This window comes from Narcine bancroftii, chromosome 1 (genome assembly GCF_036971445.1).
Source record: "Narcine bancroftii isolate sNarBan1 chromosome 1, sNarBan1.hap1, whole genome shotgun sequence".
In the NCBI taxonomy this organism is placed as follows: Eukaryota; Metazoa; Chordata; class Chondrichthyes; order Torpediniformes; family Narcinidae; genus Narcine; species Narcine bancroftii.
Window position 1 is genome coordinate 258,149,604 of NC_091469.1, and position 15,404 is coordinate 258,165,007.

The window sequence follows — 15,404 nt, forward strand, 5'->3', positions numbered from 1 at the left end:
CAGTGTTGAGGAAATGCTACAACATTGATTGTTTTAATTTTTAGGTAACACATTACATCAGGGCCATATCTTCCCAAACAGATGGAAGGATCAGTCCGGTGTTGTACCAATGATAGAAAAGTGCTTTGCGTAATACTTTGGGGCTTCAACAAAAGCTGGATGCTATTGGTCTTATTGACATTAATAGATACTGCTTACATCCAAATATTTGGAAACATTTTAGTTGGAATTCACTTCAACTCCTGCACAACAGGAATAATTTTCAAATCAATGGAGCACGTTATGGAGCCAGCAAACTTGCTTGTGTTCTCATAATAAAGTGAAACTCATTGTGTCTGTGAAACAATATCTGATAATAGACCTGAAACTACTTGCTTGAGTGGTGCAATTAAATTCAACAAAGAAAGCGTACATAATTTCTTATACAAGTATGAAGAGAGAGGATCATTTTTTTTCTGAACCAAAGTATATAAAACCCAGTAAAGATCATGACCTGAAAAGCTGCACTCAGTAATTTATTTTGAATTTAAGCTGATAGAACAGAAACAAATAATCACACCAACATTCTATTATTTGATATCCGGTAAAATTAATTAACAACAATCACATAAGCAGCAAGATATTGGAGTATGATCTGAACGGAGGGTGAACCAGCCAGCATTTTTACTCCAAGCATTCTTTTTCCAGAAGCTTTCAGCACATTTGGCCAAGCCAAGAGAAAGTATGAATTTTCATATTTTTATTTCATATTTTTTAAGATTATTTGTTCATTCCTAACACCAACTGATGGATACGACTTCGAACAAATTCAAGTCCAATGGCAATCTAAACAGAATAATTAATTTCCATACTTATTGTGAAGACAGCAGAGTGTGAATGATGGGAGATGTCAAAACAGGAAATGAAATCAACAGATTATCGATGAAATTTCAGTCATCCATTTAAAGTTAAAGATCACTTTATCAAGGACAGCTGACCAATAATGGATTAAAAACATAGCATTAACCCTTCAACAATATCCAGGATATATTTTTCACCAATTGATACCAGAACAATTCCATAATGTAACTGGAGGTCTTTTCTGGAATATAAAAAATAAAACCCAACCATTGTCCACCTAAATCCTAGCCCAAAGCAACAATTTATAAACATTGTGAAATCCAACCCTAAACCCTACACTTACAGTCAAGCCTCATCAGGCTCAGACCAGGTCATCTGGCTCTAACTGAAATATACGTGCGGATCACTGTGCGTGGACCAAGTAACAAGCGAGCTATTGAGATTGCCTTTTGTGCTTTAATCCCAGAATAATTTAGAAAACAATTATATTAAAAGGGTTCAAATGCAATTGCTACTTCTTTGTTTATACTGCCACTAGAAATAAATGACACTGGCAAGCTGAGCACCAACTCTCTATCCCAGATGGCTTTTTGAATTGTGCAGCTTAAAAGGCCACGGAGGGGGTCCATAAACAATCAACCATATTAGTTGGTCTGCAGGGTGAGAAAAAAAAGTATCAGATTTTCTGCTCTGAAAGAGATCTGTAAACCAAGTTGGAACATTTAAAATACCGTAACAGACATTAGCTTATTTTGTGCCAGAATTATTTCCTTATTTTTAAATTGCCCAGTCACAATGAAGGAGTTTAGAACCAGAGAATGCTACAGCATGAAAACCAGGCCATTCGGCCCCTCAAGTCCATGCCAACCACCATTCCGCTCATTCCACTGACCTGCTCCCATTCCATAACCCTCCAGATCTCTTCTATCCATGCATTTATCCAATCTATTTTTAAACACATGATCGAGCTTGCATTTACCACATAGGATGGCAGCTCATTCCACACTCCCCCACTCTCTGTGGAGAACTTTCCCCTAATGTTCCCCCTAAACCTTTTCCCCTTCAGCTTAAAACTGTGACCTCTTGTATTTATCTCCCCCAAACTGAATGGAAAAAGCCTACCCGTGTCAACTCTGTCTATACCTTCCATAATCTTGCAAACCTCTATCAAATCTCCCCTCATTTTTCTTCACTCTAAGGAATAAAGTCCTAACTGGTTTAATCTTTCCCTGTAGCTCAATTTCTGAAAACCCAGCAATATCCTAGTAAATCCTCTCTGCACTCTCTCAATCTTATTGAAGGCTATTTCTTGATCATTTGTGCACATCATCAAACAACTTGCCTAACAGTCCAACAATAACTTCAGTATCCAAAAATACATACTACTTTTCATTTTTTTTAATTTCAGCATTAAAGCTGAAATCAGTTGTCACTGATGTGCAACTGAAAGATTTGATAAAATGTAAAGATGTCTATTTGGGATTTTAAAAATGTTAAATAATATTCACAAATTCTCAATATTTGTTTTATAATTTCATCAGAAAGAACTTGTGCAACTGACTAGAGATCATGTAGGGCTTTCTTTCAATTTCTTAATTTCATTTTCATGGATTAAAAATTCTCCATGCAACTTGTTTATTTTAAAATCTCGCGACTGTGGGGCTTGCGCCCAGATGGCGGTGCCTATGATCGGCAACTGCCCCAAGGGGTTGCAGACTCCAAGGAAGCGGAGGACTGCTGCAGGGCATCAGAAAACAGAGAGATCACCCCTGTTTGAGAAGGGGAAGCAGAGGAGACAATCCACAGGACGGCGAACCAGTGAGGGGCTTTGAAGCGGAAGAGCACAAAAGGATGCAGGGTGCGGATGATTGAGGTCAGAGGTCTCACACCAGGCTGTGGACTGCTGGAGACTGGCTCGAGACTGCCTGAATGGTTACCAAGGATTGGTTCTGGGACACGAGAGAGCACTGAACGCTTCCTGATTGTGTCATAGGTGGGCATCTAGAGTTCAGGGTGCCAATGGTTCGGACTTAAGGCTGCTGAGGCTGTAGGACTGCTGGAGATGATGCCATGGACACTCAATGATGCTTGGGGAGGGGGGGGGGGGAGAGAGGGTGGGACTTTCTGGGTGCTGATAGCAAATCTTTGTCTGCCTTACACTAGACCAGGGTTTCCCAAACTTTTTCTTTCCACTCACATACCGCTTTCACCTTAAGTAATCCCTATGCCATAGGTACTCCGTAATTAGTAAGGGATGTCTTAAGGTGGTATGTGAGTGGGGGAGAAAGGTTGAGAACCACTGCTCTAGACCCAATTGGTACTGAAAATTTTGCTTGAGAAAAATTGTCATTGGCCCATTTCCTTGGGAGTTATGAAACCATGCACATAACAAGCCAATTAGGTGTGATTAAAACAGTGGTTTTGAAACTTTTTCTTTCCATTCACATACCACCTTAAGCAATCCCTTACTAATCACAGAGGAAGTTTTGCATAATATTACATTTTATTACATGACAATAGAATATTCTTGAATCTTGAAAAATCAAAAAAAAAATACAAGATGGTGAGAAATGCACAAATGTGAAAAATCAGACTTTCCAGTTATCTTCCTTCATTTGCCATACGTGAGTGAAAAGCATGCACAGTACCTATTTATATGCAAATCTTAACGTAACTGCAAGAAAATTAAGATCTCTTACCACTGGTCCTCATAAAATGTGAAATTGACAAGTCTCTTCAAACACAATCAAAGGCTGTTGCAATTCGTCAGTACACGGTATTATAATCAGTTCAAGCAGAAAAGAACTGTTAGTAGAATCGAAATCACAAGAAAACCATGAATAATTGGGTGGATTGGTAAAGCTTCTCTTCAAGGGTACCCATTCCTTACTTCCATGAAAAGTTAACTAATGTGAGCTATTGTGAAGATTTACCACATTGGGGTGATAGATCTATCATATGAGAAGAAATCAAGTACTTTTGACTTCTATTCTTTAGAATTTGTAAGAATGAGAAGTGAGATTACTGAAACATGCCAAGTTCTTAGTGTGTACAACAAGGTTGATGCAGGAAAAGTATTTCCCCTGGCTGTGGAATCTTCAACTAGAGATAGCCATCTCAAAATAAGGGGAAGGCAATTAGGACTGGTAAGACAAACTCCTTCCATCAAAAGAGGATAAATCTTTGAAATTCTCATCCCAAGTGGGCTGCAAAAATTCATTTGGCGGTGTCTGACTCAGGGTTTGCTGAATCCTCCTCAATAGTAGCTATTTACTTCTTTAATACTTTAGCAGCAGCCTTGGTGGTTCTCAACTGAGATAAATTACTTACTGGAGATTAGATGAATCAAGGATACAGAATGAGGGCACAAAAATAGTGCTGAATTTGAATATTAGCCACCATCACTGAGTGCCAGACTGATTCGCGGGCACAAAGTGCCTACTCTGCATCTATTCCTTAGTCATATGAACCTTTCTGATGGGCAAGAGCTGAAGTAGAATGGAATAAGAAGTGAATGGCATTTCAATGACATTTTCAATATTCAAGATATTATACTAAATATAATGGGCAATTGCAAAATAAATCGTGCCCACATTTTTTTTCTTTAAACAATGAATTCAACATAAACATACTTCCTCCTAGTGGGCATTTAATTCTTGTGCATTTTAATCACTGAAAAAAAATAGGCACACAATGGACTGGACTCTGCTGATGGTTAGTCAGATCAGGTGCTTGCTCCATTACTGGGCCCATCGGTGAGGCCAAGGGCAGTTCCTGGTCACACTGAGTTATGGGGGAGGTGGGGTGGGGGGGGAAACTCTACATACTTTAGCTTAAAGCCAACTGCTCCAGCACAGTGCTATTCACTTGAATGAAGATGCTAACCTTAATTAAAAGGTTAGCAACTTTCATTTGTATTTTGATTTATATTTCCAAGAAACTTGCTTTAACTGTTTATTTTAAATTATTCATCTGAGGTTGTGCATCAATGGAAAAGACCTCCAACAGCACAAACTGTCTCATTGCTCATCTGATTTACCTTGTTGGACGGCAGCAAGTTCTCCAGGAAATTGGGAGCCTGTTGCTTCAAAATTGTGACTGCACTGATCCTGAGGGACTGATCACAATTCACAGGCCTGTCTCTTAGCATAGCAGTTCTTTCTTTCTTCTTCTTTGGCTTGGCTTCGCGGACGAAGATTTATGGAGGGGGTAAAAAGTCCACGTCAGCTGCAGGCTCGTTTGTGGCTGACAAGTCCGATGCGGGACAGGCAGACACAGTTGCAGCGGTTGCAGGGGAAAATTGGTTGGTTGGGGTTGGGTGTTGGGTTTTTCCTCCTTTGCCTTTTGTCAGTGAGGTGGGCTCTGCGGTCTTCTTCAAAGGAGGTTGCTGCCTGCCAAACTGTGAGGCGCCAAGATGCACGGTTTGAGGCGTTATCAGCCCACTGGCGGTGGTCAATGTGGCAGGCACCAAGAGATTTCTTTAGGCAGTCCTTGTACCTTTTCTTTGGTGCACCTCTGTCACGGTGGCCAGTGGAGAGCTCGCCATATAACACGATCTTGGGAAGGCGATGGTCCTCCATTCTGGAGACGTGACCCATCCAGCGCAGCTGGATCTTCAGCAGCGTGGACTCGATGCTGTCGACCTCTGCCATCTCGAGTACTTCGACGTTAGGGATGAAAGCGCTCCAATGGATGTTGAGGATGGAGCGGAGACAACGCTGGTGGAAGCGTTCTAGGAGCCGTAGGTGGTGCCGGTAGAGGACCCATGATTCGGAGCCGAACAGGAGTGTGGGTATGACAACGGCTCTGTATACGCTTATCTTTGTGAGGTTTTTCAGTTGGTTGTTTTTCCAGACTCTTTTGTGTAGTCTTCCAAAGGCGCTATTTGCCTTGGCGAGTCTGTTGTCTATCTCATTGTCGATCCTTGCATCTGATAAAATGGTGCAGCCGAGATAGGTAAACTGGTTGACCGTTTTGAGTTTTGTGTGCCCGATGGAGATGTTAATAGCAGTTAGAGTAACGCTATTAACACACCAGCGACTTGGGTTTGAATCTGCTGCTGTCTGTAAGAATTTGTACCTTTTCATCAGTTTCCTCCAGTTGTTTCGGGTTCCTCTCATGACATATGGGGTTTGTCAGTTAATTATTCTTATGGGTGTATTTGGGCAGCATGGGCACGTGAAGTGGAAGGGACAATTACCATGTAGGATTTCAAAATTAAATTAAAATTGCTATTTGTTTTTATCAAAAACTAACAGAACTACCCAATTGACAAGTTCATCATTTCATAGATTTGTTAAACACCTGCACCTAAAGACGCAAAGTCTTCCACACAGACACATTCTTGTAGAACAGTAAATACAGCACCAACATTAACATGGATATGTGATGAAAACACCACTAGTAGCCAGTGCTATGGGCCCAGAGGACCCCAAAACCCAGCAGCAATAGAAATTCACCAAGACAAATGGTTACTTAAACCAAAGTTACTTTTTATTATCTTTAAATGTAAAAACAGGATCAAATTTTAACTTATTACTATTAACTGAACTTAACCTAATTTAACCCCCATCTAACTCTAAGCGCACATGTATGTAATGTGTAAGTTCAGAAAAGTTCTTTGTTTCACAGTCTAATCTTACTTCTCGTTCCTCCAAGTTCACCGGTATCAGGCAATTCTTATACTGTGCACAGAATTTAACATTTATGAATTTCACCAGGCTTTGGTGCTTGAAAGATAAATAGTTACCAGTCAAGAAGTTCTTGTCGGTTTTCAGAGAGAGATTTGTTGATCGTTGTTCACCCACAACTGATTCCTTCTGATCGGTCACTTCGATGTCTTGCTGAAGCAACACCCTATCAGGGTTTTCCAGATGATAACCTCTTTCTTTCAGGTCACCACAGAGTTATTTTCTGTTTCCCTTATTTCAAGTGAAACATTATACAGCCAGCTATCTCCTCTTGTATGGACCACAAAGGCTTTGACCAGGCTGAACTAAGAACTCACAACCCATCTTCAAAATGGGGTCCACAAGCTTGCCAGCTTGTCCTGTCCCAGTCCCAGCTGCTGTTGATGAACTGTAGAACTGAATTCAATCTCAATCTCTCTCTCTCTCTCTCTCTCAGAGAAAAGCCTGTTTGACTTTCTCTGCTTGCAAAACCACATGATCTTCCTAGAACAGCAAACTGCATTCAGACAGACTGCGGCACCAGACCTAATCTTCCGAGTTCGTTCATCTGTTGCTTTCCAACACAATAATCCACTCCTCCACAGCTTTTCCAATTAACACCTAGTTTTAAAGTTTCTATAGGTATTCTTCAAAGTTTTTGCAAAGGCACTCGGAGCCTGGACTCCTGGACTGTCTGGCTTGAGCAGAGCTCTGGCATTTTAAATGAGATCTGTTTTTAGATGTTTTTATTTGTGTGTGACCTAACTTAAAAACCCTACAATCTATCCTCAAAAAACATATCTCTATATCTATCTATCTATATATATATATATATTTATGTTTATTTATTTTCTTCTTCTTTCTTTGGCTTGGCTTCGCAGACGAAGATTTATGGAGGGGTAAATGTCCACGTCAGCTGCAGGCTCGTTTGTGGCTGACAAGTCCGATGTGGGACAGGCAGACACGGTTGCAGCAGTTGCAGGGGAAAATTGGTGGGTTGGGGTTGGGAGTTGGGTTTTTCCTCCTTTGTCTTTTGTCAGTGAGGTGGGCTCTGCGGTCTTCTTCAAAGAAGAACCGAACTATGAGGCGCCAAGATGCATGGTTTGTACAAGGATATATATATATATATATATATATATAATATAAAATATAACATAATCTGTCTCACCAGTCACAAAACATCTTCAGACACTCTGATGCAGTAATGAAGAAGTGGACATCATTGAGATAAGACTTTAGACCAAACCAATATTTAATTGCCTTGGATTCTCCGCAGTGCTGTTTGAAGTACGGTGGGGGGGGGGGGGGGGGGGGGGCGGGGGCGGGGGAGGGAGTGAGTTACCTCCAATGCTGATCTGATTCTTAAATCAATATTACAAGGAAAAATAGGCTCTTTGGTCACTCTTATTTTATGAATGAAGTTTCTATGCCACCAAATGAACAGTTAAGTAACAAGTCCAAAGAAAAGCAGGAATAAATTTCTACTGTCCCACCTAAATGTTGCTTTCTTCCATTCATCTGTAGATTGCAAGTTGGTGAGCAGCAAGAAGGCTTTACACATAACCAGGATAAAATTTAAGAATTGTATTTGGAAAAAAAAAGAAAAATTAATTGAATTACTGAGATAGGCATGTTGAATAACAAATGATCCATTTTAAGAATGTGAAAGACAAATTTCAAGCAAGGCAACGCATAGCTGAAGCTGAAGTGATGCCCAGACAAATGATGATTACCAGTCGAGTCGAAGCAACAAAGGATTGTTCAATTTTACTGAACAAGACCATGCTAAGCGTTAAAGTTAACATGAAAAAAAAGGACATAGATAAATTGAGTAAACTGTCTCAGCCACATTGTCAGTAGAGTCCAGTTAATGTGGAAACCTGAACACACTTCTCAGGTGAATTCTCTCCCACCCTCCCGTGATCCATGCTGCAATCTGACACTTCAGTGAATGATAAGAGTTATAAAATCCAAGTTTATTTCTAGTAGTTAATGACGACAAAATTCAGAGCATATTTGCCAATGTGGTAAATATGCAAAATTCATTATCAAATTTGAATCCCCTACCAACAAGATGTTAATTGTGTGATGGATTATATTATATTTTATATTGTATATAGATATATTTTTGAAGGAGATAGATTGTGGGGGTAGTGTAGGTCACAAAAAAATACATCTCATTTAAAATGCAAGAACTTTGCTGAAAGTGAGTCATGCAGGCACTGAAAGCCTTTGCAAAGACAACAAGGAGACTGCTTTGCTAAAGAATTTCAAAAGCAGGTGTAAATGGATTATTGTTTTGAAAGCAACAGATGAAGGGACTCAGATATTTGGGTCTGGTGCCATTATCTGTCTGGATGCAGTTTGCTGCTCTAAGAAGATCATGTAGTTTTGCAAGCAGAGAGAAAGAGGAGACCAAACAGGCTTTCTCTAAGAGCAGAGAGAGAACAGGTTTCTGTAATCATGATCCTGTTCTTATGTTTAAAGAAAATTAAAAGTGACTTTTGTTTAAGTAACCATTTGTCTTGGTGAATTTCTATGGCTGCTGGATTTTGGGATCCTCTAGACTCGTAACACTTGTCATTTATCAGAATTTCACATAAGGATAGTATTTGAATTTGGCTTTCAAAGTTTGCCACAAAATGAAGAAAACAATAAATGTTTTTGTCCCTCTCTTAACGAGTCTCATAAAAATACAAAATATTTATTTGTAAGGTGGCAGATATCAATGCACATCAGTACAAACAATTGGAGTAACTTAATGGCCAAAGACTGCAGTTTCTAATTGCAAATGAAAACAGAAAATGCTTAGGTCAGATATCTGTGGCTGAGAGAGTTAACATTTTGTATCATTCTTTCCCAGCTTTCCAAAATTCTGAATAAAGGTTTGTAAAACAGCTGAAAAGCAGAGGAAGAGAGATGCCAAGGGAAGTTTTGCTTAGCCTCAACTCTGCATTAGATCACCTGGACTACAGCTCAGCATTCAACACAATCATTCTAACAAAACATGACCAAAACTAAGGGACTTGGAATTGTGCTCGTCCCTTTGAAACTGGATCCTTGCCTTCTTCGTAGCAAACCCCGTGAGGAACAGCAATATCACCCCCTCCTCACTAATCGTCAGCACAGGCACTTCATGGCTGTGTGCTTGGTCCCACGTTCAATTCCCCGTTCACTTGTGACTGCATAGTCATGTTCGGCTCCAATTCAATCGAAAAATCCATTGGTAACACCACCATTTTTTGCCGAATCACCAGAAAGTGAGTCAGGATACAAGATGGGGATCGAGAAACTGATTGGGTGGTGCCAGAACAATAATCTTGCTCTCATTGTCTCCAAGACCAAGAAGCTTACTGTGAATTTTGGGAAAGAGTGGCTGAGGGACTACACACCTGTCCACATTTATAGGAAAAATGTAGAGAGGGTGAGAACCTTCCAGTTCCTGGCATTCCATATTTCAGAAGACGTTTCCTAGAGCCAGCACATTAAAGCAACTGTGAAGAAGGCACACCAGCACCAATACTTCCTGAGGAGATCTAACATGTCAGTGCATATTTCTATTGTATGTCCAGAGGTGTACTGTGGAAAGCATAATGACTGGTCTCACGATGACCTGGTTTGGTAACATGATTTCTGAGTAACACAGATGGCTGCAGAAGGTAGTAAACATTGCCAGGTCTATCATCGGCTCAGATCTCCCATCCATTGAAGACATCTATGTGAGGCACTGCCTCAAGAAGGCAGCCATCATCCTGGTCACAACCTCTTCTCGCTGCTACTTCAAAGCTTCAAAGTAGGCAGCAGAGAAGCCTGAAGACCAGCACCTCAGGTTCAGGAACATTTTCTTTCCAATGCCTCTCAGGCTCTTGCCCTCCCTTTATTACCCAGCAGAAACAACTCTAAAACTGCAAAAAAGGCCTGTCTGCACAATTATGGCACCATTTTTATTTTCCTCGAGGTGGGTCATAAAGGCCTGTTTCTGTGCTATTTTTTTCTATGATGTCAACACATTTCTGTTTGACCAGTAACACAATTATTATTAAAGTAACAACAATTCTGCTATCTAACAACCAGTTTTGAAGTGATGACTGAAGAAGTGGACAAAGCAATGCCTTTGGATATTTGTTACACTTATTTGCATAAGGGAATTGATAAATTTCACAATAAGAAACTGCTGGTTGAAATTGAAGGCAAATTTATATATCGAATGCTGCCATTTTCATTCACTGACAAACTGTGCTTTCAAATAACAATTTACAAAATAAGGTTCAATTAGTGTTGCAGAGGAAATAAGCTTGCCATGAACAATTTAACCTCATTTTGTGCAATGTAACCAGACGCATGTAACACACTGCCTGAGATTCATTAATTGTGTTCAAAATTTCAAAAGCAATCAAACTTGGGCATTAATTATTGCACTGCCACTATGCTTTCAGTTAGGTGACATCTATGGCATCATTTAATTTTACAAACAGGCATGTTAGGCATCAGAATACGAATCAACAGAAGAGATACTGTCTCTACCAATCATTAAAGATAAATGACTTTCAAAATAAAGTATTGATGGAGAAAGATACACTTTAGATTGAATAATGCAGCTTGCATCCTAAAAAATGCCACAGAAGGAAATTTTCAGACTGATGTCGAACATGTGAGCTATCAACTTGGCAATTCTAAGATGAGACTTTTCACGATGAGACTAAGATAAGACTTTTCAAAAAACATTTCTCAAACAATTTTGATATTTTATGGATCCTCTCCAAATACAATTCACTAACAAAAGATCTAACCTGGATGTCCAAGGAACAACATTCTTTAACAATAACATGAAGTAGAAACGAGATGTTACCTGGTATTCAGCTATCTGAATATACACTGAGGGATTTGTAATAGCTGCCTTTTTAATTTGTACTTCAGTTCTGCTCCCACAAAAAATGTTTCATTTCTAAGGTGGGATTTTTGTTGTAAACTTGAGTAGTTACAGGTTCTGGTAATTTGCATAATGCTTTGATGAAATTATGAGGGTATTTTGTAGTTACAATGGATTGTCATTGAATCAAGCCAACAGAATTTGCATTACACCACTATTTAATCTATTTTTAAAAATCTACAAAAACAGATCACTAATGTCATTAACGGAAAATGATAAAATAGTCTTTACTCCATATTACTAAACACAAACGTACAAGCATTTTATTACTGCTGCTGCATGCCTGGTCATTACTGAATCTTTATAGCAGCAAAAAAAATGTCAATTTGCTGATTGTTTTATTGCAAGGCAATATTAATTTAAATATCAATCTATTCATTGGTATCAGTGCTGGATTTGTTGATCAATTGGCTCGACAAGACAGTCTGGTCTTCAGGAAGGTTGATGAACAGATTTGCCCTTGAGATGAGAAGTAACCCAAAAAAGCTCATGCCACACCAAACACAACCAGGAACAATGCCTCCAAGGGAGTACTGGATAGAGGTGGAGGGAAAATATTCAGGATGCTCAGACATTGACCAACATTAATGCAGCAATTTTGTTTTATGAGGCACAGATAAATAGGATTCCACTGGTTGAATGCAGCATTGATGCAAAAAAAAAATGTAGAAAGCAGATCAAATTCCTGCATCATCCCTTATAGTGAACCTGAGTTAATTTGAGAAATATGACCAGAGAACAGGTAAACCAAAATGAGCGAATAAAACAGCAGACCTTTATTTTGCTGCTCGCATGAACCGGCGATGGCTATGAACGAGAATGCCATTGTAAAGTTGAGAAATTAAAGAGAGGAAATGAAACCCATCAAGTGTAAGTGTGTGATTTGAATTATATCAACTAAAATGGAAAAAAAATCTGAATTAGTTGAGTGATGTGGAGACAAACTGAGTTCCAGTGTGTTACACAGTACAAAGTGACATTTTCCTGACAAACACAATACACTGAGAAGAAAATGTCCTATTAATGTGGTCCCCCCAAAAAATCACACAAATAACACTTACCTGCCAAAGCTCTATTGACAGAGGAATGAGTGGCTAATCCAGGCTGTCCTCGCTCATGAAAGATGCCTGCATAAGGTAGATACTCGGGCAGCAGGAATCGCCTGCAGTAGGTAAAATATGTATTCAAATGAAAAAGAGCACTAGTTCTTATAAAAGTACAAGAGAACATTAAGTAAATAAACTGCTTAAAAGATTTGACAGATCATTTGACATGAACCAAAATTTCAACATTTGTTTTTCCAAAGCAAGATGAAGTCTCAGGTTAAATTGTGAAATCTACTTTCAAATGTTTCAGGGTAAATGAAGCCGTGCAGGTAGTAGGTCGATTTACTTTGATGACAGGTTAAGATTGCAAAATGCAAATGTGCTGGAGAAACTCAGTAGGTCACTCAGCACCCTTAGGAAGTAAAGAGTAACCAACGTTTCGGGCCTGGACCCTTCAAAGATTAGCTGTCCCTGGAGACAGCTTAAAAACATCACACTTCCAAATTGACTCGAATATGTTCTTTCATCATTGTGATTGTTTTCATTTTCACTACAATAATGTGAGAGTAGTATTACTACAACTCTTCAATTTCCTTGAGTTTGTCATTCTTTCCACACGGGATGCTGCTGAATTCCTTTTTTTATGATTTAAATTTTCACTGAGTTATTTAAAAAAGTTTTCCCAAACCTTTGAGTCAGTGTTAAAGTTATGTAAATCATATCACAAAACAAAGTTATCTATAAAATAGAAACAAACATGGCAGCAAAAAATATCAATAATAACCACATGCCTACTTAGACCTCTAATAACAGGAAAAAAATGCCGTTCATTAATAAGTTTCACCATCCATCACTATTTCACACCCCCGCTCCTTAGGAAACCCATTTCTGTGCATAGCATCCAATTTATCCAACTGTTTATAAGACACGCATTCACACAGCCACCTTGGCCGTTTCGGAGGCCCACTCCTAAAATGATGGTCCCCAAATTCTTCCAACTTTTAAGAATAACTTGTCTTCCTACCATTATACTTGTCTGAATCCAATTTTGAGAGTATTTATCTCCAATCAACCCAAGTGTGTCTCCCAAGACAGAGAGTCTGGGGCAAAACAGAATTTGAAAACCTGAAACTTCACCAATATGTATCATAATCCAAAATTCTTGAATTCTGGGACAAGACCAAAGCACATGTACTAAGACCCCTTTATCCGGCTCACAGTGCCAGCATTCGACCCTAATCTCTATATCCTTGCTGGGGTCTAATAAAAACGGTGCAAATTCTTAAACTGAATTAGGCACACTCTCAGGTCTCTTGACATTATTTTGATATTTTTACAAATTTCCCCCCATTCTTCTGTTTCCAAAGCCACACTCAGGTCTATTTCCCCACGCTCATTTAAGACCCAACTGAAGTTTATCCCCTGAAATTAGTGTTAAGACTGAATAATAAAATGAGGCTTTGTGACCTTTGTCGTATGCACAGTAGACAGTATCGTACAATTTGTGAGGGTTGCTGTGAAGAACTAAAAGTTGTGTGTGGCACATGACACAGTTGAAGATATCTCCAAAATTGTGACCTAGAGGTATCATAATGTTGGATTAGTTGATTAAAAGATTTTAAATGTCACCATTATAAAGGTCTCCCAATTTAATTATACCTTTCCCTTGCCATTCCCTCCAGAAAAAAAGGGGACATCATTACACAACTTTGGGTTCATCCAATTACTCGAGGCTTCATTCAAATATAAATTAAATTTTAAAAATCTGTCTAACTTATTCCAGAAGAAATGCATATGCAATATGATTGCATGAAAGATGCCGCTGAAATTCTTAAAAGAAAATATGAAACCTAGCCTTCTGTCAAATAGCAATGTCTGGCCATCAATATTGCCTCTGCTTATTTCTTATGAAGTATGTGGAGTGATTTTAGTTTATCTGGTAAAGTATTCTTCAGTCTTACATCTCCAAGAGGGGAAGGTCGGAGGGGGTGGTAAAGACCAAGCAGGGGTTGGAAGTAGGGTTAACCGGGTGGACTGTGTCGGAGGACGAGGATGGGGTGGATTGGGAGGTGAAGGATCCAAAGGAGAGTGGAGATAGTTGGGGAAGTCAGAGGGGGATGAGAAGGGTGAGAGGGGCTAGAGAGAGAGTTCGCACCGGAGGCTCAGTCCTGTGGGCCACCAGGACCGAGGTGTAAACCCATCAGAGACTCGGTCCTGAAATGTGTTCAAGTATTTACCGAACTTCACTTAGCTTCTCTCGCCAGGTCCGACGGAACACCCTCACCTTCATGTGCAGATACCAGCAGACCCTCGCTTTGACCCTACACAGTTCGGAACATCACACACCATGGCCTGCCACAGACTTCCCCTACACTTCATCCTCCACAGGATTCTCACCTTTAACTGCTGGTACTAGTGTTCATCAAGGATCAGAAGTTTGCCTTTTGGAAAATGCCGCCTCTGTGACCTCCAATATGGGTCTCCACCCCGGCAGCCGAGAGTACTGAGCCCCCAACGCAGCTCTCCACCTTGGGCTCAGTGTCCTATAGGACCAAGCCTCTGATGCAAATTCTCACCTTGGCTCCGGTGGCCTATAGGACCAAGCCTTCATCACGGGCCTCCATCATGGCCCCTATAGGATCAAGCCTCCATTAAGAATTCCCACTCTGTCCCTGGCGGCTCAGAGGACCGAGCCTCTGATGGGTTTACACCTCGGTCCTGGTGGCCCACAGGACTGAGCCTCCAGTGCGAACTCTCTCTCTAGCCCCTCTCACCCTTCCCCTCCACCTCTGACTTCCCCAATCATCTCCTCTCTCCTTTGGATCCTTCCTACCCTTCACCTCCCAATGCACCCCATCCTCATCCTCTGACACAGTCCACCCGGTTAACCCTACTTCCAACCCCTGCTTGGTCTTTACC

The 15,404-nt window shown here is 40.1% G+C and overlaps 1 protein-coding gene across 4 annotated transcripts in view; it reads right to left on the bottom strand.

The window, feature by feature from the left end:
- The window catches only part of LOC138742032 (activating molecule in BECN1-regulated autophagy protein 1-like), a 427,572-nt gene that overhangs the window by 193,724 nt on the left and 218,444 nt on the right, over positions 1-15,404 (bottom strand). For all 4 annotated transcript variants that reach the window (XM_069896235.1, XM_069896241.1, XM_069896227.1 and 1 more), the window contains one exon: positions 12,501-12,601. In XM_069896235.1, coding sequence (XP_069752336.1) covers positions 12,501-12,601 — 101 coding nt within the window. The remainder of the gene's footprint in view (positions 1-12,500; positions 12,602-15,404) is intronic.